Source organism: Motacilla alba, chromosome 7, assembly GCF_015832195.1.
Source record: "Motacilla alba alba isolate MOTALB_02 chromosome 7, Motacilla_alba_V1.0_pri, whole genome shotgun sequence".
NCBI classification, from domain to species: domain Eukaryota; kingdom Metazoa; phylum Chordata; class Aves; order Passeriformes; family Motacillidae; genus Motacilla; species Motacilla alba.
In genome coordinates, this window is record NC_052022.1 from 21321615 (window position 1) to 21349453 (window position 27839).

Consider the following 27839-nt stretch of genomic DNA (forward strand, 5'->3'; position numbering starts at 1 on the left):
ATGTGGTGTTGGTTGGTAATCAAAGGTGTTCTCTGTATTAGATTTGCAGCAGAGAGCCTTTTCTATGCAGAAATTTTGAGCAATTTCTTATTTAAAACAGATATGTTGTGTTCAAACTTAGGGGAAAGCAGAACCATTATAAAAAGGGAAGCAGGACTTTTATGGTGAAAATAAGAAAGACAAGAGTGCAAGAACAATGTATATAAATAGAACCGTAAAACTTCCCCAAGATCAAATTCTTGAATGTTTGAAGAATTAATAAAAAACCCTGTATTTGGTAAGTAGATGAGAATGTGGCACACTTCCAGTATGGAGGTATCTCAATGGTGGACACCCATTAAGAAGTGCTCTGCCTACTTGTAAAGGATCAAGGATGGATTTAAGAAATACCAGGACTGAAACCCAAGAGCCACGTTAACAGATCTCTCAGAAAAACACATTTGCCATAAACCTTGACACACACACATAACCCTCACACACCACATCACAGCTCAGAACTCTGAAATCAAGTAACAGATTTATTGACAAGTTGCAGTATTTAGAAGCCAGACATACTTGCAGTTTCTGCTCTTAAGTCCCGTATATCTAATTATTCCAAAATATTTGATACAGCTGTCTTCAACATTCATAATGGAAATACACAAACATTTTCCTTTGTGGCCACAGCCTGATACAAACATCAATTATCTTGTTGATGGAAAACATTAAAATATACCAGGTTGTACAGCATACATAAGCAGCAGGATGTTATGTTTCTGTGCACACTGCAACCAGACTGACAGTAAAAGGAATTATTTTTTCAATTTAAGTCTTGCAGGAAATTATAGCAACTATAAAACAACTGCTTGTTGAATAGTAGCTTATGCTGCTAAAATCACTTTTAATTCTTAATACAAAATAGATGCAAAAGTAGCTGTAATAAAAATCTGTATACTTAAAAAAAAAAGGGAAAAAAGAAGGGAAAGACTTTTTTTAAATAGGGTGAGAAGACTTATTTATATGCTTGAGCAAATAATTTTTAATACCTGGATTCCTTTCCCTCACTACATAAAATTTTTATATAGACATATAAATGCTGTTGCAGTTTTAAAAGGGCAGCATAATGGCTATCAGATACAATACTTTGTCTTTAGCCTTTTCAAAATATTGCAGAAGACACACAGGTCCTCAGATTCTGCCTTTCGTGCATAGGAAGAATCTGAGTGACAGTAAAGTAACTTGCAGGAAGATTAACAGAAACCTGTGTTAGGCAATCAACTAAAATCTAGGATGTTTAGCTACTCTAAGCCCTAATCCAGATGTTAATTTAGGATTCTTTATATATTAGTTTTAAAAGTAATTCATTTAATTTTAAAAGTTTTATGATTTGAAAAAGAATTTTGTCTTGACTTGAACATGTAACCAAGGCTTCCATAAAATCTTTACTTGAGGGTGGCACTTTAAACTGTAAAGGCTAATTTCAGAACGTAAAAACCTGCTCTTGATAAAGCTGTCACTACCACCATAAGGCAAAGTTTCAGAACAAATTGTTTATTCCGTTATATTATTTCCTCTCTTAGGGGAGTGATGAATATTTCTATGGTTTTAAAGATTTGGTAGATTTGTTCAAGATTTGGTAGATTTGTACAAAACCATTATTTATTACTTCTTCCACTCGGTATTTGCCCAGCTTTAATCCCCTGACATTGGAAACATTGTCACAGCAATTCTATCTTTTTAATTGGAGTATTTTATCTTTAAGGGAGAAAAAACCCCACCTGATGTCAGGTGTAAGCAGCTCAAAAATGTTCCTGGTGTTAGACAAAAGCAGAGTAGTAAAAACTGAGGTATGACAGAAGAAATCCTACTTCTGTGAAGTCAGGGGGAAGCCTGACTGTAAACAGGCATTAATACTTCATCACACTAAAATATGGAGAACATCCAGCAACATGAAAAATACCTTTCATGGGGTTTTTTTCCTCATTGTGGCCTCAGTATTAAAGCTGCAGTTATAATGCCTCTAAAATACAACAGCGACACATACCATTTAGAAAAATTTGTTTTGCTCAAAATGGAAAAAATGTTCTAAATCCAGAGCATCTGGTTTTGTTTAGTAGCATTCTGGCTGGAATGCTGCTAAATATAACTGTCTACCATTTTCTTCAAAATAGACACGAGTAGAACCACATCTCTTAATTTTATAAGGGAGAGTAACAGAGTTCTCTGAGAAAGAAATACTTCCAATTTCAGTAGTGAAGGCAGAAGAGGTGGTCACACTCACCCCAACTACCTGTCCTTTGCCTGCATGCTCAGGTCAATGGCTCTCAACTGCAACTGATTTCTTGGGAAGGAAGCGGTAATACAAGTACTCATCCCGAAACTCAAATTCGTTGGTTATGTGCTGGACGACGCCTCCTTTCAGCAGCCTGTCCCCATACACCACAGCTTCTCCACGGTCAGAGGCAAGGCCGACTTGCATGAGCCAGTTCACCAGGTCGCAGCCAAAGAAGATGCCAGTGGAGATCTTTGCACCACACCTGTATGTCAAAGGAATGATTCACCCACATGTTCTGTAAATCTGGTATCACCACTGCACGATGGGGAAAGGCAAGGAAAAATAGCAGGAAACAAGGAGAGACATCATGATAGTTAAGAGCATGTTAGAAAAGAATTTGCAAGTTTTGTATATTCGGGACATGCCAGTGTTCACTACCTTTTCCTACAGACATTTCAATGAGAAGCAATACGGACATACAAAGTTGCTTTAGGCTTCTAAATAAAATTCAAACCGCAAATAAAATGCAGCGGACATCAGTAGCATTTTTCCTGAAAACTCACACAATATAATTCTATTTCTTGGATACTTACTTCCCATGTACTTCTTACCGTGACCCTTTATGAAACAAAATATCTGACCTGAAAGCAACCTGCCTCCAGCAACAGGGATTCTGTTTGAATTTTAATTCTCTTCATAATTTCTGAACACTTTTAAACAGACACTAACTGCTTACACATATTGTAAATAAAGCCCATTTATAACTTGCATATCCTGTTAAATATTGACCACACATGCAGTACTAAGAATAAACAAAACCTTTACAACAAGACTATTTTTTAAATGTATTTATGAGGCAATGATGCTATCATCTGCCTAGTTTCAGCAGACATACCATGCAAAAATTTACCTGCAGCAATGAATGTTTCTGGTTATCTAAAATCTATTATGTGGGACCCAAACACAGAGTTTCTAGAGGTGATTAAGAGCTAAAAGACAGCATTTTTCCCTATTTTTTAAAGTTAAAAGCAGCAGTAACACAGAACAAGTGTTAACATCTATTAGCTGATGCAAAAATGAAAAGAAATTAAAATCCATGGTTACAACGTCTCAGTTACATCACATTTAAATCAAAAAGGATAGGATCAAGTTAGATGAATATTTAAAATGACAAGATAAATGCATTGTTTTAATTCATAAGGAAAAATAAGACGTGAACCAAGTTCTGCACAAACATAGTATTACAACAGTAAGGCAACAAATGTCATAATTTCATGTATTCTCAGGTGGATATGATTAATAAAAACCACAAAGTACAACTGAATGAACAGCCCTAAGCCCAAGAAACCACAACAGCGGCAGAAGCACGGGAAAAACAGATGTAAAACCTGTTCTATTTCACAAGACATTTTCTGATACATCTTTCTTATGGGACATTACTGACTTCTGAAGAGACTGAACAAAATCATGATGCTGTCTGGAACAGTTTTGCAATATGGTTTTGGACTATCTGACCATTAAAAGACCACCCCACCCTGCCAAGCTAGTCCTACTTAAAAGCTTACATTACAAGAGCAGTCAAAGTGTCCTGTTAGAACAATTTATGTCTCCATTTCATGTATTTAAATAAGGGCAGAATCTTTCTCTTGTTCCTGCTTCTTCTCTCTGCTTTTTTCTTCTCATCTACCTACACGTATCTGAAAGCATAATCCTTGATTTAGGTAACGTAATTTGCCTCTGAAATCTTTACTGGTCTCATAAATTAAAGTTTAGGCCTCATTAGAGGTATGAGTAAAATAAATTCTATAAATTCAGAAGCTGTTGAAGTCCTAAACCCACTATTATCTCACATGTTGAGTGGCCTCCCAGTACACACCAAAATCAGTTGCAACAGTTTTGCCTCCTATAAAAGCTACATATTAGTAAACATTTCGTTACAAATATGGACAGTGTCTTACTCTACAAAACAAACAAAACCAAAACAAACAAAACAAAGGCTCTCAATGCATTTCTACAGGTGTTACCGTATACTTTTTTTTAGAAAGACTTTATCCTCTGAACTCCAGTTAAATGCAAAACCTGGACAAACCCCTTAGTGATATAAAACTTTTTATAATTTATTTAAAACCTAGGTGGGATAATACAATAACTTGCACCCCAATGTTTTAGTGTGAGGCTAGAAACATTTCTGTTACAGTTAAATTTCTAATCCTTATCTTGAGGTTTGAATAAATATACACAACAGGAATCACCCACAAAATTAACTGCATTTCACTGTTTTCAAAAAATGAGCTATGTGCTTTGTAACAGGTTATACGTGCAGGGAAGAACCTTACCTTCTGCCTTTGACAATACTTTTGACACAGTGATCTCTATGATAACGAACAAATTGTTGACAGGTCATCCTGATTTCCTCAGGTACAGAGGCATCTGTATGCCCTGCTGCTTCTCTTCCACCCCAGAAAAACTCAAGTCTAGAAAACACACACACAAAAAAAGAAAAATTCAAGACAGCAAATCAAGCAGGGGCAGTTTTTTCAGAAACTGCAAACAATAGAATGGACCTCTCAGGAAGCTGAGGTCCATCATAACCTCTTTTTGTGCCCAATACTTCACATATAATCTTCCTAATATACTTGTATGGCTTTTGAACACAGAGGTGTTATTCTAGGCTTGGGCAGAAGGAAAGTCACAGAGTAGCTGGGAGGCAGCTCTAGCTGCTGGATTCACAGGGCAGCCAGTCAGCTCTAAGGTAAAGGCAGCTTTGTACAACTCACTCCTCCTCTGCGGAAGGGCCTGTCCACACAAAGTGCTGGCATGGGGTTATGAACACAGCGCTTTAAAACAGGGGTGATAGATCTGGATGCTGAATCAGAATGTAAGTTTTAGTTTATCAGCTGAAATTATTTCTGAAGATGCTTCATTTGGCAAAAATTTCACCTCTAAGGAGCCTGCAGCACTCTCAAAGTGTCATTAGGATGGCAGAACAACCTCTCTACAGGCAGGAGAGAAAAGAAATTTGGAAGATTAATGAAATAGGAAACCAAATACTATAGCACTGAAAACTCAACACCCTTCAAAAACAATTATTAGTAATAATTAGGTTTATAGGTGTAAGTGTAAAGATTCTATTTACCTTCGCTTGAATGGCAGAATGATTAAATGCTTATCTAAGCCAAAAATACCAAAGCAAATGAAGCCCTGGAGAAAAAAAAATATAAGAAAAAGCAACATGAAGCAAAAGCTTTGGTTTCTATGGAACAGAAATTATAAACTCATTGCCAAATATATTTCATGTATACATGGAAAGTACCCCTCTTCTCTAAATACCATTCAAAATGCACTTTGTTTCTGCTTTGATTTTTCATTTGGACCTTAAAAAGACATATCAATACCTAACAGTCCATCACATAAAACCTTCAAGAAATAGTTCAGTAAAACTAATGCTGTGACACGCCACTTGACACTTCGGGATAACTGGCAACCTTATGTAGCCAGGTATTGAATCTGTTTTTGTTAATGCCAAGGAAAGAACAGACTTACTGTAATTCAAGTGCTAGAATGGGCTCTACTTAATTCATTTTTCTGTGCAGCTTTTATATAGAACTATCATTACTTGATACTGCAGTGCATCCTGTAGGCACACGTGCCATGGCTGTGTAAAACGTTCCTCTAGTGTGTGTATTAACACTGCCTGGCTTTCACCTTCATGGGTGACAAAGCCGCCTTGCGTCAGATGCACTGAAACAGGCCAGGTGCAGCCAGAACCAGCGTCCATCTTCAGATCTTTGCTATGGTGCTGTCACTGAAACCAGAGATAGTCATTTAAACCTTACAGAGAAAGCATCCATGGAGCTGCCTTGCGACTGATCTAACCCCACAGAAGAGACACCAGTGAAGCTTTGGTACAAGTAAGGCTAAATTCCTAATCAGTTTCCATGAGCATTTGGCATTCAGTTGTCACCTGCACTTTTGAAAGTGTTCCTGGTCATAGAAGACGTGCATTATCTGCTGCAACACCCACCACATGGCCATTTTCAGAACAAACATTGGTAAGTACCTGACCAAAATTGAACACAGCACAGAAGAACTGCAGTTCCACATACAGCCTTCCAGGCTCTTGGTTGAACAGCCACCACAAGCAACTGGAGAGATTCTGTAAAGAAAATAGAAAAACAACAAAACCCACAAACGTAACTTGACTGTTAAAAATCAAAAGCTTTCTTCTCTTCACACGCTAGTAATTCTTGCACAATGTTCATGGTCTCTATTTAACAAATTATTCAGATAAAGACAAGTAAGAGGGAATAAACACCTTAAAACATCATCTCAGTTAGGCTTAATGGCTTGGTAGGAGGGGGAACCTTGGCTGTTTTAAACATAACAATGCAAAACATAGCAGTGCAAGAGTTCTTTACATGTTTTTGTAAGGAACTTGCCTCAAGCATACTTAGGTTTTCAACACAACACAGACAATATAAGCCCAGACAGATTTGCAGTGTTTGCCTTAAGGCTGCTTAGCTGAGGCCAGTGCTTTCTACATATTTCTTGCACAGTTAGGATTATGTTAAGGTGAAGCACATAGCACTTCAGCTATTTGAGATGCCTGGCAGAAGGAGGAAACCTCTAAAGTTAAGTTTACACCCATTTGGGTGTAAAGGCTAATTCTTTAATGTAACTGATCTTATTTCATAGTATCTATGTAATCATTCAGATACAGCTAAAATACAGGCTAACAGTTAGGGCACCCCTTAAATATAAAAGATGAAAAAAAATACTAGCATGGAATACTTGATACAGGAAGTTTGAGAGGGAAACATTTAATTTTGTATTTTAACAGCACTTGAAAAGCTACAGCAGTAGCCAATAACCCACATTGCTGTGCTGCACTGTTCTGCTTTGTAGTATTATACATTTATGCCACAGTATTTTCCATTTCAAATAAAATTGCTCCTCCTAACTGACATCCACAAGAAACTCAACTGAGCATTACATTCAGAGAGCAGTTTCTTGCCTTTGTCACAGTTAAAAATTAAAATTATATCCCCAACGCATTACATTCTGGTATTTCACACTTGTACCCAGGAGCAACCACCAACACATCTTGGAGTCAGTAATGATGAGTGGCAACACTCACTTAGCAATGTTGCTCCAAACACCACTAAAAACAAAAAAATTGCATTTTCCCATTTAAAATAAGATTATTTTTAACACCTCAGAGAAATCCAAGTTCCAATATAAGCCTGATCAGCTGGAACAATTTTTGTAGTCTCCTTCAAAAGCAGAATTCACTTTATATTTTTAATTGATAATTGTTTAGGGAAGAAGATCAATTCTTGAGAAAACTGAGAAGAGGGGTGGTAGTGACGAATGATATAATGATATAACTTCACATTTTTTTCCCCTTTAGAGTTCTCCAGTATCTTGCTCACCATCATCAATTTTAACTTGCATTTAATTTATGATGTGGCAGAGAAAAATTAATTTTATGACATCCCTCTTCCAGTACGGAACCAAAATATAGCCTCTGTTTTATTTAATGGATTGTTACTTAAACAACTGGAAGATTTTTACTCGATTGTCTACATAGCTTTCCTAAAAATCATTCTACCTCAAAGAGTTAACATGGGGAGAAAGAATATTTACAGCAAATAGGCCAACAATAAGAAGTAAGCACAGCAGCACATGTCTGGCCAGCTGTTTGTCTCCAGTCTGTAGAAGCTGTTCTTCCTGAGCCAACACACACGTTTGAGCACTGCAGTGACTCACACACTGATCCACTGAAAAACAAATCGGAAATTCCTCATTAGGCTTCTGTCTTCAGACTCCATGAACAAACTTGCTAACATAACTTGCTGAGTCAAACTACCTTGTTAAGTATCTCTACTGAAGTGACACACACAAAATTTAATATTGGCTTTGACAATAACCTGCTCAGACATCTACTCTCAAATGAAACAGCAGACGTTTACATGTGCTCCTAAAACAAAAAAAGCTTTTCCAACAGAATTTTTCTTTCAAAGATTTAATTCAAACTGAATGTGTGATTAACATTGAGAAAACACTATTAGAATTAATGAAAATAATGAAAAAAAATTCTCTAAACAGTTTTTAAAATTTAAATTTATTTCTGAAAAAAATCAAATATACTGTCAGCTCTAATGTTTTTACTCTGCATCTCAGTGTTGTTTATCTCTATATCAGACAGACAACCATATTTATTTCAGGTCTGTGACTGTGTTTTTAACACAATATATCAGAACACGATCATAATTCTGCCAATGAAAGGAGTCAAATACAAAGAGAATGGAGGCTTGTCTTCCAGCTACAGAGTTCAAAGCAATTCTGAGTATTTTCCTCTAGATGGCAGTGAAAAACTTCCTGGCAAGGCTGTACGTAGGAATTGGTACCAGACAACTCAAAGCAGTTCAGTGAGATAGTAGAAGAATTAGTAATTATTGCAGCCAGAGTTACACAAGTGTATGCATTACAACTTGCTTTTACTGATTTATAGTTTTGAAGTGTTCACTCAGGAGGTCAAAATAATTTCCACTCAACCATAAGGAATTTTCTACCTTATCTTTTAGGATAAGAAAATTAAATTGGCCTTCCTCTATTCTTGAAGACATTCTTAAGGTGCTTGCCTAAATAACTTAATAGATAAAATAGTTGGCAATAGGCAGAAAGGCAGCATTTTGTGAAACGAGACATTACTGAAGTATGCTTCAGTGTGAAATATTGAGATTTATTGAAATTTACATTGCATGCAAACAAAGCATAAGGATATGATCTTCCTGTTAAGAATGCACAAAACCAAGAAAAAAATAGGAAAAACAGCCAAGTTGTTCTGGCAGCTAGCTTTGATTACTGACACTGATGTGCAGTGAGAATGCACTGGGCATGCAGTTTTCAGACAGGTGTTGAACAGTCAGTTCAATCCGGTTTTTTCTATTTTAGTCACTCCTAAGGCCCTCTTAATCAATTTTCTCCATCTCTCCTCTCCAGACATAAATAGTACACAGCAGCATGGACATTTAATCTAATTTGCAGTAAGCACTTGCTCCTTTAGATCTTATTTAGTGTTCAAAACCCATGCGTGATTACAACAAAGGCTTTTTTAAAAGATGCAAGATGTGAGTATGAGGATGTAAAAAAGTGGTTTATGTTAAAAGCTTGATGCAAAGTAGGGTTATGCATTCAACTCTCCAGCATCCAAACAATGGAGAGGTAAAGTCTGAATGCTCAGAACACACTGAAGTAGCTTTGTGGTAAAAAAGTGACATCCAAAACAACTGTCCATCTTGAGCACTGAAAGACTACAAACAACTATCAGCAGAAGAGAACAAACAGCTATAATACTGACTAATAACTGAATTTAATACAAAATATCAGTTATCCAGGTAGAGTCAAGAGAACAATAGCTCCAGCAGTTTCTTTGTGAGAATAACACACAGATGCTGGGGAAGAGCCTGTAGTATTAAAACAAGGAGATACTACTGCTTTACCTGTCTCAATTGGAGGAATCTTGCTTTCAACAGCATCTGATACTGCTTTGCTGTCTTTGGCACAGGATAATTCACCATTTGTTTTTTGACAAGAACAGCAACCTATTAAATACACACAGTAATAGGACAGTTAGCTTCCTTCACTACCATAATTTATTTTCCAAGTGTAACAATATATTCTATGCAGCTTGAACTATTATGCTCAAAAATAACCCAAAAGGAGAAGACTTAATTTTTCCAGTTTGTTGAGAGGGAAAATGGGTCACTAATACTAATAGTTTAACATAACACTACCAACCACTGAAGCAACAGAAGAACTTCTAGTTATAGGTAAAAACCAGGAAGTGATCAAAAAGACTACATACAAAAAAGGATTAGAAACACATTGAGTGTTTCTGTTGGCATTTAATTCATTCTCAGAGAGACAATTTAGTGGGTAAACAATCGAAGATGCCTAGTGGGCTGCATTTATCACATCCTTACCAAGGTATCACTACTTACATAGAAATCATTCACAGGCTTGTCTTCTTGTCCACTTACACAACTCTCACAATAGTAACAATCAAACTTTAGAATACTCAGGCAGTTATATCTAGATTTTCTTCTGTCCTAATCTAACACCTGAAGCTGTAAACTGTCCTTCTCAGGTCAGAATTAAATTTGAAATATTAGTTCATAGCACCCTAAGCCAATTATTCTTAATACAAATATACTTTGTCTACCTCTTTCTGCAGATGTCTGTGCAGAAGATCTTGGAGAAGACTGTGCAGAAGATTCTGGAGAAGATTGTGCAGAAGATTCTGGAGAAGACTGAGTCATAGTGGCTGAAATATGATTCTGTGCACTCCCTTCCACTTCAACTTCCTCCATTGAGCTACGTGGTGAGTATGGGTTCAACACCCCATAGCTGGACCCTTGCCTACTTCTGTTCATGCACATCAGTGAGATACCTGACATCAATATACTGATGAACAGTACCACTGCTGTGGTAATTATCTGTTAAGAAAGCAAAGAAAATGCACTTAAATATAGGGAAATAGTTGCATATGTCTATCTTCCTAACTCCTGTTCTTTTCTAAATACATTTACAAATGAGACTGAACAAGACTATGTTTCCTATATTTACTGCTCTTGCACCTCATGGCACTGAAAGAGACATTTTCCTTGCCTTGCCTTCCTTAGCTTTTTTGTTTGTTTTTTAAAGTGTGGACTCCTGTTTCCCAAGCAATCCAAAAACATCCCCTCGTTGTCTTCCCCATTCCTCTCAGGATCACCGGTGTTCTGGGTTAAGTTCTGCTCAGGTACCTTTTAATTCCAAAGAGGAATGTGCTCTGATTTACATTCTTTAGCCACCCGGGAGCACCCTATTAATTAGCCTTTTCTCCTAATCACCTGCACTGATAGCCAGAATCCACTCTGAGGCTATTTAGTACTTGTGAAAGTGCCACATGAACAATCCTGAGTGACTCATCGACTCTCTGTCCATAAGAAAGAAAGGAAGAAAACATGACAAATACCTATGCTACCAGACTTTATATCCTCTGATAAGAGGAACTATTTACTGGTAAAAATTGTAGTTCAGGGACTTTCAACCTATGATTGTGCTGAGAAGCCTACCATAGTGCAAGCAGTTACTGCTACAGAGGTGATGCACATCCTATCTATTACAGACCAAAAGCCATTAATTAGATACTGGATAATAACAATTTTAGATAACTATCATGCTACAATACAAATTAGTCACCAGGAAAAGAGCTCTGTAATTCATTACCACTCCTAAGTTTTTTCTTTACAAAGCCTACTCCCTTTTTTCCTTAGTCATAGCTGCCTAAACGTGAAGGTCCTTCACCAAAAAAAATGTTCCTAGTGGCTCATTACAGAAATACATTTTTGTATCAATCTATAAGCATTCTACAATGATACTTTTATTATAGTAGCCAGCACTTTGACTGAAAGCTACTTGCACAGGTAGCATGGCAGAAGTCTGAAGTGATGAGGACAAAACATGTTCATACCTGATGTTTCCCATAGAAAAAGGCAGAGTCAATACTAGTGTTGTTACGTTCACCAACAATTAGTAAGATTCCTACCAGAACTGTTGGGACTCTGAAAGAACAAAATAGGAAGTACATAACATATCTATCATGCTCCTACTAATTCAGTAGGGAAGCACTTGAATTAACTTACCCCCATCCAGCTATGATGATAAAACCAATGGGAATCTTTACTGTTTCTCTCTTCTTCAACAGGAACAAAGAAAAAGATAGAAAACCTAAAAAAACAAACAAAACCAAAAGAAAACCAAAATAAATGCCTTGTTTATTATTAAAAAAGGAACTGGTAACTACAGAGCCTAGAAACTCTATGATATAACCTACTCAATAATTTAAGATATTCTTCTCAGACCTTTGAGTATTACAAAAAAATTTGTCTGAATGTATTCTGAGAAAGTAAATTAGAAATACCCATTGTCTATTTCAATAGTGAAACACTGAAAAAACTTCAGAACATTTTATATTAAATATTTACTTCTAACTGCTAAGAAAGGTTCACAAGAGTAAAAGATGTCATAAGAACATTTAAGATACAAGTAACTAATTTCTTTAGGTATTAACAGCAGTTTTCTATCCCAACACTCTTTAGAAACCAACAAATAGTGTTGTATTCAGTTATAACATTTCTGTAAAAACTGACTAGTCCTTTGTAAAGTCAAGGATAAATTTAACTAAAAAGTTTTGCAAGTTTTTACATATCTAACTCTTTTGGGAGTACCTTCTGGAACTGCCTAGCCTACTCACACCTCAGCAGCACAGCAACATTCTCATGTGGAAGCAAAGGTAGTATTTATATTGGGCCCCACTAATCATGAGCTATGTACTTCAGCTAAACAAATACAATTCACTCCAGAAAAACACCACAGGAATTAAACCCGTAGATTCTGGACAAAAATATCTTGAATACCCAAAGCCTCTTTTCTTTTAATCATTTATGTAAGGTTCTCCAAGCTTCTTGAAGCATCTTTCAATTCTTTCTATTTCAATTCCTGCACTAATCTTATACACACATATTGTTTTTAGAAACTACAATTTCCAGGGGAAAGAAGTGTTAAAGCTACTTGGGTATTTCTCTTCATTCTGTATTTTCTATTTCTTCGTTGCACCAGTTTTTAAATCTACTTAATGCTGAATAATTAAAATCTTAAACTCTGCATTAATTAAAAAGCATCATTAAGACTTTGACTAGCTGAAGGGCAATCCTCCATATTCACTCTATTTGTAGTTGCTTCTGCCTTGAGATTAGGCCCTTGTCTCTTGTCACACACCAGCCAGGCTACTGTACCCAGCAAAGGCAAGCCACAGCTGCTCAGGCAGAAGCTTCCAACAGCAGCAGCAGTGCCCAGCACTAAACCTCAGCACAACTTCCAGGTATCCCCATCTGCAGAACTACAAACAAGTGAAAGGAACAAGTACTCCAAAGAATATAATTAATGTTATTTCAGGACATTAATCTTTCATTACAGTACCTGGGCTCTGCCTAGAAAAATCATACCTGTCCATAGGTAGGTGCTATAAAGGGAGCTGTAGAGGAATATAAACACGAGGATCTGGATGGTGATGTCTTTCTCTTTAACAGTGAAATTCCACGCCACCATTCCAATGCAAGCAATAAACTGGAAAGAAAAGTAAAATACCATCATTCAAACTGGGAAAGCAGAATGACCAAAAAAAAAAAAAAAAAACAAAACAAACCTGAACAGAGAGCTATATACCTGTAGTAAGCTTTAAAACTCCACCCCCAGATGCCCTGGAGGGTGATTTTATGAACTGGATACTTAATTTAGCAGTAAAGTACTGCCACAGTAAATTCAGTATTACAGTTGTGTCACTTGACTAGGCTACCTTATTTCCAGGAGGGGGTTTTTGCCAGCTTATATAAGTATATAACTCATATAAACTAGGAGTCAGGCAAATCGGGTAAACTTCCCAATTTCATATACCTTATAGTAAGTAAATGGTGATGTTTTTGGCAAGTACAAACCATTTACCTGAAATCATCTGCACATGAAACTGAGGTAAACAGGTATTTGTTCAGCCAAGAGTTACACCAGTTGTCACACAGTGATACTGAATATATGATCGTTTTAACACTGAAGGAATCTGAAGAGATAGGCTGAAGTATGGTGGAAACAGTAACAAAATAGCTCTATTTTTTAAGATGAAAGCTAGCTCTGTTGGTACAGAACAGAAGCACCTGCAGTTCTCATACATGATAGTTTTAAATGTGACTCCATGATCAGATTAAAAAAACAAACAACAGAACACTTCAGGAAGCATTACCACATAGATGTTATTGAAGCACAGGCTGTTCTGTTGTGCAGTTGACTTCAAGGGAATAAGGAGCATGTACTCTGTAGTTCTCTCTCAGATTAAATAACTATTAAAATTAATCCAGAGCCACTTGGCTTTGGCCTTCCCTAGCCACCAGCCATACATTCCCACACACCCTTGCACCAGCACTTGCACCTGCTGATGTCTCTGCAAGAGCTTCAGGGACATAAACCAGTACAGGGATTATTTTTCTATTTAGCTCCTTGAATAGGTCACTATAGAGTCAAACACAGGCTGCTGCTCCTGGTATTGCCAGCTTCAGATAGGCATAATTGAAACAGAAGTGCTCTCAACAGTATTGGGCAATAACTAAGAAAACATCTCAGAAGCCAGTCTCTGTTCTGATTGATTGTTTATAGTTCTGTTTAGGAATCACAGTGCCCACATTAACTATCATTTTCTTCAAGGGTGTATGTATTTCACAGCACTGAAATTGTTTAGACAAGTCACACATTAGATTCACCTGCCCTTCACAGTTGGCCATAAAGATCTTACTGTAAAAATCAAACTTCCAAAATTGTTAAAAAATACTTAAACCCTAAACCTCACACAACAGCATTCTCTTTACTACTGACCTGAGCAACAAGTAGATTTGTTGTAATCATATGAGGAATCTGTTTGTATTTCTTACTCAGAACAACAACAGTAAGAGACCAGGTCTGTAACATACAAGAAGAAAAATTAATTTAAGAATAAAACAAAACCCAAAAGAACAAGATGAGTATTCTGGCAGATGATGGTGAAATTAAATACACAACAGATCTTAGCAACATGACTCCTACAGTATGCTGCCAGCCCCTTTGCCTCAGCAGTTGTGGTCAGAAAAAGCATCTTGGTGTTCTCATGTTGGTGAAGTATTTCCAGTAAGGACCAAGCACTTGCCTGAAGCATGCAGAAACCTGTAAAATCCTCAGGACATAAATGAACACAGTGCAGCCTGGCAATTTAGAATTTAAAATCCACATCCACCTCCCCTGAATCTCCCAAAATTATCTGACCAGCAAGAGGTAGCATTCACTTCTGGCTTCTCTTCAGGCACAGTTTCAAGACAAGAGGACTTCAGTGAGACAACTTCATAAAATTCCAACTCCTTCCAATATGGATGTTTTTATTTTTAAAAAGCAAATAAAATAATCATACTACCTGTACTTTCTATAAAACCAAAACAAAATTTACACTGGACTTCTGGATTATCAACTCAGTTCTTAAGAAAATAATTCTAGTAAAGGAATTTGATAAACATAATTTTTTCAGGTTAAACTATTTCATTAATGCTCATTAAGACTTCATTAAACAAATATGCAAATATGACATTTCTGGAGCTGAAGTCTGTACACAGCCTTCATTACTGTGCTATCCAAGCACCTCACTCGGCTTGATGTAACTAGTCTCTGTGGTGTAAGCTAGCACTTTAACTCCCTCACACCCTGTTATTAAAACAAGAAAACAAACCTAACGAAAAAACCTCTCAAGCTCTGCAGTAAATGCTCTAATTCGGTCACTCATCTTTCTCTCAGTGCAGCTTTCCAGCAGACCCACTGCTTAATCAGGATTTTTAACTCCTTCCTCATGGCAGTGCATCAGGATGCGATGAGGAAACAGAGCTCTTCCAATGACTCAGTTTGCTGCTTACGCAGCCGGGCTGCCTTGACCCAGAGAGCCTTTGTGCCTCACCCGGCAGCACCTACCAGAGAGATGAGGCTGACGATGCTGATGTCAAAGCTGACGTTCTGGAGTGCAGCTGCCAGAGGGTTGGGGTCCATGGATGGGATGGTCAGCAGCCATGCAGAAACATACATTATGGGGGCAGACACAAACGTGCTTATCACCATGCCTGAGGTAATCTGCCAGGAGTCAAACGGAAACAATAACGGAGTCAATCGCATCTCAAGCTAAATAATCTGCTTTCAGGAATACAACAACTGGCAAAATTGGAACTTTGAATTAAACACACCTAGACCTTTAACAACTAATGAGTTGTTTCTATAACAAATCATTTAGAATTTGAGCCAGAAAGTATCTGGTTTATACACAGAGCTAAACTGAAAATTTTAACAAGCTTCTGAAATAGAATCCCTACTGCAGATTTCAACAGAACTTTTTCATGGGTGTCAAATATACTAATGACTGTTGTCTAGGGGGAAATTTACACTGTCACAATTTGCTTTTGGATATAAACATACATACCATAAATAACTAAAAAAACCATGTAGCTACACACCAATTCACAAGAAGAAACCATATATATTTACAAGTGATTTCTAGTTTGGCTAGAGAAGTAGAAAAGTCTTTCTACTTTCTACAATTTGCACAGTGATGGAAGTGTGAGTCGTTACTCATACTAGAGACTCTGCTTTAAAGAAATTTCCTACATTTGTAGAGTATAAAATTGTATCTTGCAAGATTTACTTTTATTATATTTTTTTCTTAAAAAACAAATACATCTAAACAACTCCAAAACAGAAACCATTGAAAACAATGAAAATCAACAAAAGTGTGTTAATGTCACTTCAAGTGGAAGAAACAATTCTAAAATTTCTATTTAAAGTTGAAAAGGTACCCTCTACTGTGCACATATTAAAAAAAAAGTAAAATGCTTTCTATCAGAAGATTTGAGGGGCAGCACAATGAATCAGTTAAAGCTTAAGATCTTCCATAAATTTTCAGCTGTGATACCATTCTTACTGAAGTCAGTAATGTAATTTCATGTTTCCCCCTACAAAAACATCTTAAAGATAGTTGAAAACCAGACAAAAAACACAACCCCAAAAAACAACAAAGATACAAGTTCTTTATATCTGAAGTTATTCTATCTCTTTCTACTAAAGTCACAAATGAAAAAAAATAAAAAGGGTGAGGACTATCAAGGCACTTAAGAAATCAAGAAAGATCCTGGGAGTACAAGTAATTCTAAGATATCTATACTTCAGAAAAGCAAATTCTTCAAGCCTACTTATTTATTTATTTAATCAAAGAAGTTAAGCTCAAAGGTAGGACATATTTGGAAAAGTTTAACTACATACAATTCCTACTTCCATGTTAAATTGACTTGCAAATATTGCGACACCAGGCGCTGCTGGAAAAACTCCATAAAGAAATGCATAGTTTGATAAACTGGTGTGATTGACCACGTTGTCAGTCTTGTCCAAGAGCTCCACCATCTCTCTACAGAGAAATGGCATCATGAGCCTGAAAGAAAAGGGGAAAAAGTAATTGAAAAAAATATTACTCAACCTACAACAATAGACTCTTCTTTACCCAGAAAATGAATAAAAAGGAAATTTAAGGCTTGTTTGAATACTACTTATGAAAAGCAAAATAGTGACATCACTTTGAATGATTGCTTTTATTGTTAGCAAAATATTTCCCAGCTGCTTAAAAATCTTCCATCACAAATTACATTAAAATAAAAAAGGACAAACACGGCAACAAACTCGGGTATAGAAGCAGCTTCTCTGATTGTGCAGACACATTCTTTGTACAAACTTCAAATTTAGAATGGCAAAACATTAAAAACCCACTCATTTTACAACTGTTAAAGTAATAGTAGCTATAAGCAGTCAGCAGCTCTGAAATTCAGTCCACCCTTCTGCAAGCTGTCTGAAATATAATAAGGGCTTAAGCTTAAGTATCCCATGCCAAAAGTTTTGGCCAGCAAACCACTGGCATCAAGGCTATTTCAGCAATAGCCCTGATCTCACATAGACTCAATGTAAGTCTTACACGAGCTTTAAGTAAAGCAAAGTGGTAGCATTAAAATCCAGTGTTTTTCATGCTTTTTTCATTACAAAATTTGTCATTAAACTGGTTTATAGACCAGGTCTTTAGCTTTGCTGGTTAGTTGTACTTGATACTGAAATGCACCTTCAAATTTTACAACATAAACTTAAAAACCAAGCATTCTGTTATGTTAATTGTAGTTCCGTAGGAAATAAAATATTTGCTATTAAATAAATAAATAAATATTCCCTGAAATATATTCAAGGGAAGATTATGATAGTATGTGTTCTAAATAGAACTTGGCATTTATTCATGCTTAAAAGTCAAGCAGTTTTAGAGCATGAAGTGACCATTTTTACACTCTTCTGGTATAGTTGTTTCAAAGACTTACAGATAAAGTAAGGAAAAACAACTAATTTGGAGATGCATTGTTTAAGCCAAATAAAATACAAATACTAATCAAATATGCTTAAACTCACTACTAACTATTTATTCAGTAAATTTTGATTTAAGCTACTGATTCCCCAAATACCCAATTCACACCAGATGGCCTGCGGGCAGTCCATGAAGGCACAGCACCCGATTTTCTTTCTCTGCAGAGCCTGACAACAGGTTTTTAGTTTATTAAATTTCCTTTAAAAGGTAATAGCTGTATTCTATCAAAGAGTTTGGGAAGCACTCACTGAAAATACTGGGAGTGAAATGTACTATCAATATAATGTTTTTGAGAGAAAAGCCATCTGACCAGGGTATTCAGAGCTTAAAACATCTAGAAAAACAAAGCATAAAAATACATAAATTGAACTTACAGTTTTGCAGTGATGAGAAGGATCAGTGCAACAAACATACCCTTTGTCAGTTTTTTTGTTTGTCCCACCATAGTCAGTCCAAGGTAAAAAAGTGCAGAGCCAGAAAATGAACTGCCCAGTCCATCAAGGAAGTTTTCAAGGTATTCAGGAATTTTCTGGCCAAGAATAAAATTTGAAGCAATTCCAATGAAGACCATGAATACAATTGGGTTCTGCAAAACTCGAAGGAGTGCTAGGCCCACTATTTTGATTTTGCTCTGTGACACAGTGCGATTATTCCTCCACTTCTGGATTTCACAGAAGATAAACCCCAAGGGGTTTAGCATCATAAGAGATATTGGAGCCACTAGGTAAATGTACTGGAGATACTCTGGATAAGTGGTTTGATATAAAGCTTCAACTAGAAGACAGGAAATGAAGAGTTACGAGTGATAACACTTCAGCAGAAAAATACACTGAAATACTGAAACTAAATTTTGCTCTCTGAAAACTAAAGAAAATTATTTAAGTTTCCTCCAGAAGGAACTGAAGGAATCCATTTAATTAACAATCAATATAAGATAATGCAGGAAGAGAGGTATATCCAATCGTATTAGGCAACAGTTATCTAAAGAACACATTCAAGTCCAAAGTTTAACCATCCAATACTATTTAATCATCCTACAATTAGCCACCATTTACAGAAAAAAAGAAAGAAAACAATGTAACAATTCTATGTTTCCCTTGAGTAATCCCAAATGCTGGAAAAATTCTGGCTTTATTTCTGATTTGTTTTTCCTCCCCAGAAACATGACAGTTGTGGAGAATTAAATGCACCTTTGCACGATACAAGTTGCTTCCCGTCTTAAGGGAGTCTCACTTCTTTGGAATTTAATCAGTTTTCAATGGGTAAGTCAGGTGCGATCTTTCTACCTTGATTCAATACAACACAACAAAGCAACAACTGGGAAAAAAAAGTTTATGACATAATTATTGGTTCATTCTCTGGGACTACTTGGGACAAGAGTTACTGCTGTAGCTATGGTCCCTCAAGGAACTCTAAATCATGAGCTTTTGCTTTCATTACTACTACATGCTTCTGAGTCAAAGTAGAATTGCTTCTTATTTCAAGTTTGTACTAAAGGCACTTTGAAACACTTTGGAAACATATAAAAGATTCAATCCTAATGTGAGTTAAAAAAGCCCCCAATGCTTTAAAAGCAGAATGTTCCCTTTTACCTGACTTATAATTGTTATATTTAATAATTTTTGTTATTAGCAATTATCAATAATATGCTGTAGTTATTAATAGTATGCCAATTATAATAGATGTATATATAGTTAATGCTACCATAATTATTACATACACTATGTATTAGATATATACTATGCAAGTCATAATTACTAATAACAACATTATTAACCTTTTCTGAAAAAGTTTTTCCTCATGACTACATTTTTCAAAATCCAAAAGAGTTTTACCTTTGTATTATTTAAGCCTCTGGAATGACAGGAACTTCCAAGTGCTAAATCAGCACACACTTTGAACAGTCTCCTCTTTAGAGCAAATAAACTAACATTCTCAACTAGCTGATTTCTTACATATATTAAAAAAAGGCACTAAAGGCATTTTTACTTTTACAGGCCATTATTAAAGTACATGTAGAAGAACTACCTGTATAAAATCCTAAATAGACTGCTGAACAGAAGTACCAAGTTTGGGGTTAGTTACTGCATTTAACAAGCCAGTTTTAAGCACTAAATACAACCTGGCAATCAAAACCCCTTTAAACATGCTGGACACTTTTTATGCTAATAGGTTTTTTCCTAAAACCTCAAACTTGAGACTGCTGTTTTGTATTGCTTTATACAGAACGCCCACGTCACTCCAACACAACTCTACCCAAGTCACGTGTAATCAATGTCTGAGTGAAAAATTTTAAAAACCTTTACACTCTGGTAAAGTGAAGCTGCATACTTAAGACCTTAATTTAAGGTCTATAAGTACTTTCAATCATGCATGATGTCAGAATGCATTTAACTGGGTACAAAAAGTGGAGTTAGATTACTGAGTCAGTGGGTGGAAAAAAAATAAGAAATCAGTCTTACAGAATCATTAAGACAGTAAAAATAATCCACAACTTCTATCACTGATGAAAAGTTTTCTTTTTATTTAAATCATGGTGCCTGCTTGCCAATCATAACAAAAAACTGAAATCAAAGACACTTTAATTTCTTAAGAAATCAATTTTCCATGTCCCAGCTGCTCAAAAGTACATCTAAATCACACACTAGTTGCCCATGCTTAATACAATGAGTATGATTAAAGTCACAGTGACTGTCACCGACACAACACCTCTGCTACACCTGTGCTTTAACACACAGCTCCAGAGAATACCTGAATCTGTTTGTCAGACTTGTGTCATTATTACCCCGTAATTAAAAACCCCAAAGCTTTCTATCATAGTAATTCTGACTACATCACGGGTGTGCTAACAAACCTCACTGCCAGTTGGTTCTTTTCCACCCCAACATCACTTTTTAATCTAGAACTATCACAACCATGATAATAGAAAAACAGTGATAAGCTTCAAAAATCTGACCCGCATTTTGATCTTGCTATGTGCAAATCTTTTTGAACAGCAAAAAAGAGCATAGTAAAGAAATAATAAATAATAATAGTAATGTATTAAAGAAATTACATGGGATGAAGACTCAGGAATGTTAAGAGTTCAAAATGCCTTTTTAAATAGTGTTGGTTTAGTGCACAATTTGTCAATATTGATTTTTTCCCTTTACAAATTTCCACTGCTACAGCACTTAAAAATATTTTTTCATTAAAAGATTAGGCTTTGTTCAAAACACTACCTCCACCACATAAAAACCAGCAAGGCATTCTTTGTTGAGCAGTCCTGCAAACATTTCAGAGAAGCTTGGGTAATATTTTACTAATTGCAAAAAGTTTGCACAGGTGTTAGCATGAACCCAACATCAGTGAAAGTCTGGGGATGGGAGAAGGGAAAGGACAAGAGGAAATAAGCCTCAAGAGCCTACAATGTTTCTGTTGCAGTAACTATTCCAGTGAAGCTCTAAATGGTGTAGATTTTGGCAATATCACACATAGAAAATATATAAATCATATCTTATAAATCATGAAGTACCTGAAGAAATATGCAGTCTTACTAGAAAGTAAAAGTTGAAAGGATGTTTAACCAGGATACAATGGAAATACATTCAGAGACTCCCAAAATGCATATATAAAAAAAGAGAAACTCTAATTGGCATCTAAAATGCATACCAACAAACAAAGATATAACTCTCACAGCCCCATTTGTGGCATACTTCTGCTTTCTTTCAAGAGGAATAAATGTCAGGAGATGCAACTGAGAGAAACACAGTATTTTCATCTAAAAAAAGTATGCAATTGCATTTGTCTAATTTTTATACATATCAAGCAAATTTTAAGAGAATAAGAAAGATTGAGGATTCTCCTGAACATGCTGCCTTGGAATCAGGAGAAAGATACTGTTAACTCCTAAAGTAATCTAAAATACGGATCTATTTGTTACATATAATCTGGAATTGCACATTTGATGTTGCCTTTTTAATTTTATTTTCAATCATGTAATCAAACATCTTGCTTTTTGTTTTGCTAGAACCAACTTGCTCTCTTTCTTCGATTTTAACCTTTCCTGTCTGGTGAGTAGTCTCAAAGAGAATTTGAGAGACACTTCAGAAATTATTTCAATTGCATGGAACTTCAATTCAGAAGTCAATTTCAAATTATGGAAATATAAAAGCAAACATGTCTAGAACAGTGACAATTAATTTCAAAGATGAAAACATACTCACCTATTGGATATCCCAGCGCAAAGTCATTGCTTTGTGTAGCAAAAATAGGGAACAAACCTGCTTTGCTGAATCGGTTCTCAGGACTGGCTACTAACAATGTTAAAACACAGACTAAAAAAAACACAGCAGCTTTGGCAACTAAAACACTGTACAAGAAGGACCAATTCACATTAGAAAAATTAAGTACCACCATGTTTTTGAACAGTAAAGCCGGGAGTGCAAAACGGGACACAAAATTTCCCAGTCCTTTGGCCTGAGTTGATGTGATAATGTTGGCTCTTCCAGCTATGTAGCCACAAAGAATTATTCCAAAGCATTCCAACAGGGCTGGGAAAAGCCTGCTTATTGACATAGAAGGGGGACCGCCGGTGGTATTGAGTCCAGCTTGTCCAGGCAAAGAAAGAGACATATTAGCTGAAGACGAGAGGTTCTTTGCAGCGAAGTCTGAATAGCTATCCATTTCCTCTGACCACCTCTTCCAAAAGAAGGGTGTGAAATGATCTCATCTGTAAAAGGAACAAAAGTACATTTATTAACTTTATTTCTTTAAGTACAAGCTTATGCCCTCTTAAATTATTACAGAATGGACAACAGGAATAGCCCTTACAAGAATTGAGCACCAGGAAAGAAAGATAAATTTGATGAAGAATCAAAGCTTCTCCACTCTGGTACAAAAACATTTGGCAAGGTCCTCTTTACCTTCCAGAAAAATTTAGTGTTTAAATTATCATATCACCCTTGAAGTTTGTACCTTGCTTTGTGCAACTTTGACCTCTCCCAACATTTCAATATCATGTGCTAATGATACACTTTTCAGTTAGCAAAGAATCCACAGATGACACAGCAGACGGTGATCTAATTCACTGCACTAGAGCTGACCCATATTTCTACATACAATTCTTTAGGTCTGGAGCAGGGAAATTTAAGCATGCATGAAGCATTTATGTACAACAGAAATATCTGCAGACCCCCATTCGTCACTTGTTAGCAGCAATTGCCTTTGAAAAAGCTGATTACTACACCACAGGTTCTATATGCAAGCAGACATGTAAAGTCTGCAAATCAGATGAAGAGAGTGGACAGCAAACACAAATATTCATTGGTCAATAGCGAGGTCCTGCCAGACACAGCTATGGCTTTGGCAATATAGCTCTGAAACCTGTGCAGTCCATCAGGTAACTCTGCACATAAAGTTCTGACATGACTAAATCCTGAAGTACTTTGTTTAGGAAGTCAAAATTACCTACCTCACTTTGTAGGGATAGAAACTAAGGCAAAGGTGAACTGATTTCCCCTAAGTTGTTTAAGGTATCAATGGTAAAGTCAAAATTACCAAGTCGCAAACAATGCTTTGTATGGCACAATCTGTGCAAATTAGCAATTGGTTAAAGAATCTTCCCAGCCTCTTTGTATCCTATCCACAAGGAACACAGAACACAGCAGCCAGGTAAATAAGCAAGTAAATCAAGTCAGTGCAAAGGTGAGGTCTTGTAAGGTCTATTTCACACCCTGGCATCCAGCATATACATATTCACAAGCTTCAACTCTTTGACTCATGACTTTTATTTATGCCTGAGGCTTTTGGTAAGCACTTCTATGATGCTCTGGTAATTCATCTGGACTGAGCTGCTGCATCATCCAAATCTGTCCAGCAGCCTTGGCTACCCCTTCTCCCAAGGAAAATGAGTCTCACTCCAAGTAGGGCTTATGTTAAAGGCTGTACTTTCTTATATTATAGATGACAAACTAGCTTAGATTTATTTGGACCAGGAGCTCAATGTATTATTTACTACAGAACAATGGGAAAACTTGCAAGAAATGAAGCAAATAACAAACCATTTCTTCTACTAAAAAACTTAAGGATGTTGTTGGAATTCGCAAAATGTCCAAAAGAGGACCAGAGACAGATTTCCAACACTGAATTCTTGAAAAAAATCAGCAACATTCTACAGTAGCTGCAAGGTAAAAAACAGGTTTTCAGCACAGCCCCATGTCACATTCTCCAAGCTTACAGCACTGCATAGAGGTAAGGCTCCCAGCAGTGCAATGGGTTCAACCTACTCACTGCTCTCTCAAGGTATTTTTCTTCAGCAATAAGATACAGCTGAAAATTTTTTAGAAAATGCAACAGATAGAAAGTTTTTTAACCAAATGCAACATTTGATCTGTAGTGGGAGTGTACTCCAGCCGTATCTATCCATAAATTCTAGCATTCCTTCTCCTATGCCTTCCTATTCAAGGCTAATGACAAGCCTCTCTTCCTTGTATATTAAAATAATTATTTTTCTTCACAAAATTGCTACAAAATACAGATGTGCTCTTGTCCCCATTTCATAATTCAGAACTTAGATATGAATGAGTGACTCTTATGTTGTATCGATCAATAGCACATACTACATCCCGCATCTTCCTCACTAGATCAAAACTGACATGGATACACACCCACACATCCCTAACCATCTTTTGTAAGAGAGATAGATAGATAGATAGATAGATAGATAGACAGACAGACAGATAGATTCCTTCAGCCTTCCCTCAGCCTTCCTTCAACTTCGTTGCAAAAATGTCAAGTCATACAGGACAAATTTCTGGTAAACCACAAGAGTTTCAAAGAGAAGAACTCCATTACAGTAAAAGCTGCTACTCTGGGGAGCTGGCACTCCTCAGAGGGCTTTGAAAGTGAATCACCTCTTCAGCTCGAGAGACATGCACATCCCAAACCCTTCATATTTAACGGAGAGTATCTATTGCCACGCAGTGTTTTCCAGAAATGCAAGCTTTTGCATTCTGCTTAACACAGTGAGTACATCTCAGCACTTTTTGCTCTATAGGATACAGACATTTATATAACTGTTGTGAGATTATGTAATGACTAATCGCAGATTTAATATACAGCCTTGTTACACCTCAGGCTTATCCCAAACCAGCATCTCACAAGAGTGAAATTATTTTCAATTCACAGTTCTTAATGAAATCAGAGGTAATGATCTCATGCAAACCCAAAACCTGATATATTCTACACAGAAATTAGTTTGTTCTTACAGTAGATGCAGCAACCTAACCAAATGACACTAAAATAAGGAAATATAATGCAGATGCAAAGAAAAGCACTTAGCTTTGACTCCATAGAAGATACAATTTGTAGTTATCCCTTCAGGGATTGAGGATTGAGATTTGAATCCTTGAGAACTCAGCCACAGCTGCATTTTTGGGAACTGGAGGCCAATACAGACATAGCTTTTAGGAATAATGCTGCCTTATCTGCTGTCAACTGTGCCAAGCATAGCTGCTTGCAGCCAGACTGTCGGCTTGCACGAGAGGAAGCCTTGTATGAAGACCAACAACAGACACAGAGCAAGAAACAAGTGCAGTTTAAACTTCCCATAAAACATTTCTCTTGTAGGTTGTCAATATTCGTAAAGTCTTAAAATTCACCAGACCAGAAACTCAATTCTCCAGCAGCTGTGAGTGAAGCAACATCAGGTTCCTCTCCGAGTACAGAAATAGAGAAATTGTCTCCTTCACCAAAGGAAGGGGAAAATCCCTTTCATCTTCTTTTTCTAATGAAAGTCAAAGACAGCATGAGTCAATAGAAGAGATAACTTCAATGTATATCTCCCCTCTGGTCTCTCACTCCTAAGCTTTCCACTGATAATCACTCTCAGGATAATATGGTGACACTGGCAAGACCGTGCACATTGCTCATAAATTATATCCCACAACATGACCTACTTTAATACAATGCAGAAACTCTCCTACTTTAACGTAAGGATGACACATTATTTTACTCAGGAAAATTAAAATGGAATTGCGGTAGGAAGAGTTACCGCTCGTAGCAGCTCTACTACCCTGTTCTCAGCTAAGACAAGCACGTACTACATGCATTTTCATGTAAAAATTTGTGAAATCAAAGAGGAAGCAACTTCAGGGAGATAAAATGATAAAAGTGGGAAGAAGTGATTACTGCAGTTCCTATTTTTGCAAGTTACCCATAATTTTTACTTTTCTCTTTATTGGGCTAAGAAAACAGAGAGAGAGAGAGAGAGAGAACAATATAGCAACAGCAATTAGCACGAGAAATGTGCCACCTGTATCTGGAAACCTAGACAATGTCAGTTGTTTTTCAAGATCACATTTCCTTTGCCATCCTTCTCCCACGATGCCACTCCAAGAAAGCCCCTGGCTGTGCAGCAGCCGGGGGAGCCGCAAGCCCTGCACACCTGGGGATGCTGAGGCCTGCCCTGAGCGCACGACTGCCACAGCTCACAGCAACACTTCAAGCGCCACCAAACTCCGGCAGTGCAGGAGCTCAGACAAGACCAAATGAAGCAAAAGCTGCCAGCGGCACCGAATGTCAACCCAAAAAATGAATGAGAAACATACCTCCCCTTAATTTTCACTTCAGCTGACATTTGGGCTTGACAACAAATAGATAAATACTTCTGAAGTAAACAGCAAAACACTTTTCAAAAGGTAGATAACATTTTCTTGCCAGCACCCCTCAAAAAGCACCTCACTTGCACCACTTGTCAAATTGGGATGGAAAATCCTTTGACTTGCAGCCAGAGAGCGACAACAAAACCAACGCCTCTCGCCTGCCCCTTCCCGGCCCATCGCTGCTCTCCTCCCCACGGTCACCCCAGCTAGGGGCACACAGCATTTCAGTCAAAGATAAAAAAGCAGCAGCACTGCCCTGCGTGACAGCTGCCTCAGTAGAAAACAGCGCCAGAAGCCGGGCAAAGGAGCGGGCAGCTTACCTACTTAGCTTTCGGTAGGCGCCTCCGCACCGGGGTGCGTGGAGAGGGTTTGCGCTCTGCCCAACTGAGAACCCCTCTAAGGCCGAGGCCGCCGGTACGGAGGCCAGGGAGGGGAGGTCTGGCCCGCCCCGGCCCGCCCCGCCAGCGACAGCCCCGCTGCCGCAGCCGGCGGAGCGCCCCGGGCGGGCGGGCTGCGGGCGGACCCCGGGCAGGCCGGGGCTGCGCGGCGGCGCGGGCGGGGGACGGAGCAGCCGCAAGATGGCGGCTCGGCGGCCGCCGCGCGGGGGGCGGCCCGGGCACGGCGGGTCTCGGCCGCCGCCTTGGCCCCGGGGATTCCCCCGCGCTCGGCAGCCGCCTCCCCTGGAGTACGAGAGCGGAACGAGCTCCGGCCGCACCCGGGGCGGCCCTCGTGGCTGCCGCCAGCTGCCCGCCGCCGGCGCTGCGCCCCGCGGGCCGGAGGCCGGGCAGGGTCACCCCCCGTTATCGGCCCGAGCCAGCAGCTCGGTCACCTGCAGCGCGGCGGGCCCGATAGCGGCGCTGGCTCCCGGCGGCAGCCTGGCCCTGAACCTCCCACT

The 27839-nt window shown here is 37.8% G+C and overlaps 1 protein-coding gene across 4 annotated transcripts; it reads right to left on the reverse strand.

Annotated features, from left to right (window-relative positions):
- Positions 1-498: 498 nt before the first annotated feature.
- GPR155 (G protein-coupled receptor 155) lies at positions 499-27440 on the reverse strand. Of its 4 annotated transcripts, none has more exons than XR_005257538.1 (16): positions 27265-27440; positions 22508-23013; positions 18677-19076; positions 17171-17336; positions 15836-15991; positions 14723-14806; positions 13309-13429; positions 11947-12031; positions 11775-11865; positions 10482-10755; positions 9760-9861; positions 7866-8034; positions 6315-6410; positions 5391-5455; positions 4591-4728; positions 499-2516 (listed from the first exon to the last, which is right to left on the reverse strand). XR_005257538.1 is itself a non-coding variant. In XM_038142251.1 (16 exons), exons 2-16 carry the CDS (start codon positions 22965-22967, stop codon positions 2294-2296), a joined length of 2595 nt encoding a protein of 864 aa, XP_037998179.1. In that variant the 5' UTR covers positions 22968-23013; positions 27269-27434; the 3' UTR covers positions 499-2293. The 4 variants fall into 4 exon arrangements, 3 of the variants coding, with proteins under 3 accessions (XP_037998179.1, XP_037998177.1, XP_037998180.1); XM_038142251.1 differs by having other exon boundaries at positions 7901-8034; positions 27269-27434; XM_038142249.1 differs by having other exon boundaries at positions 7901-8034; positions 27265-27432.
- Between the last annotated feature and the right edge of the window lie 399 nt (positions 27441-27839).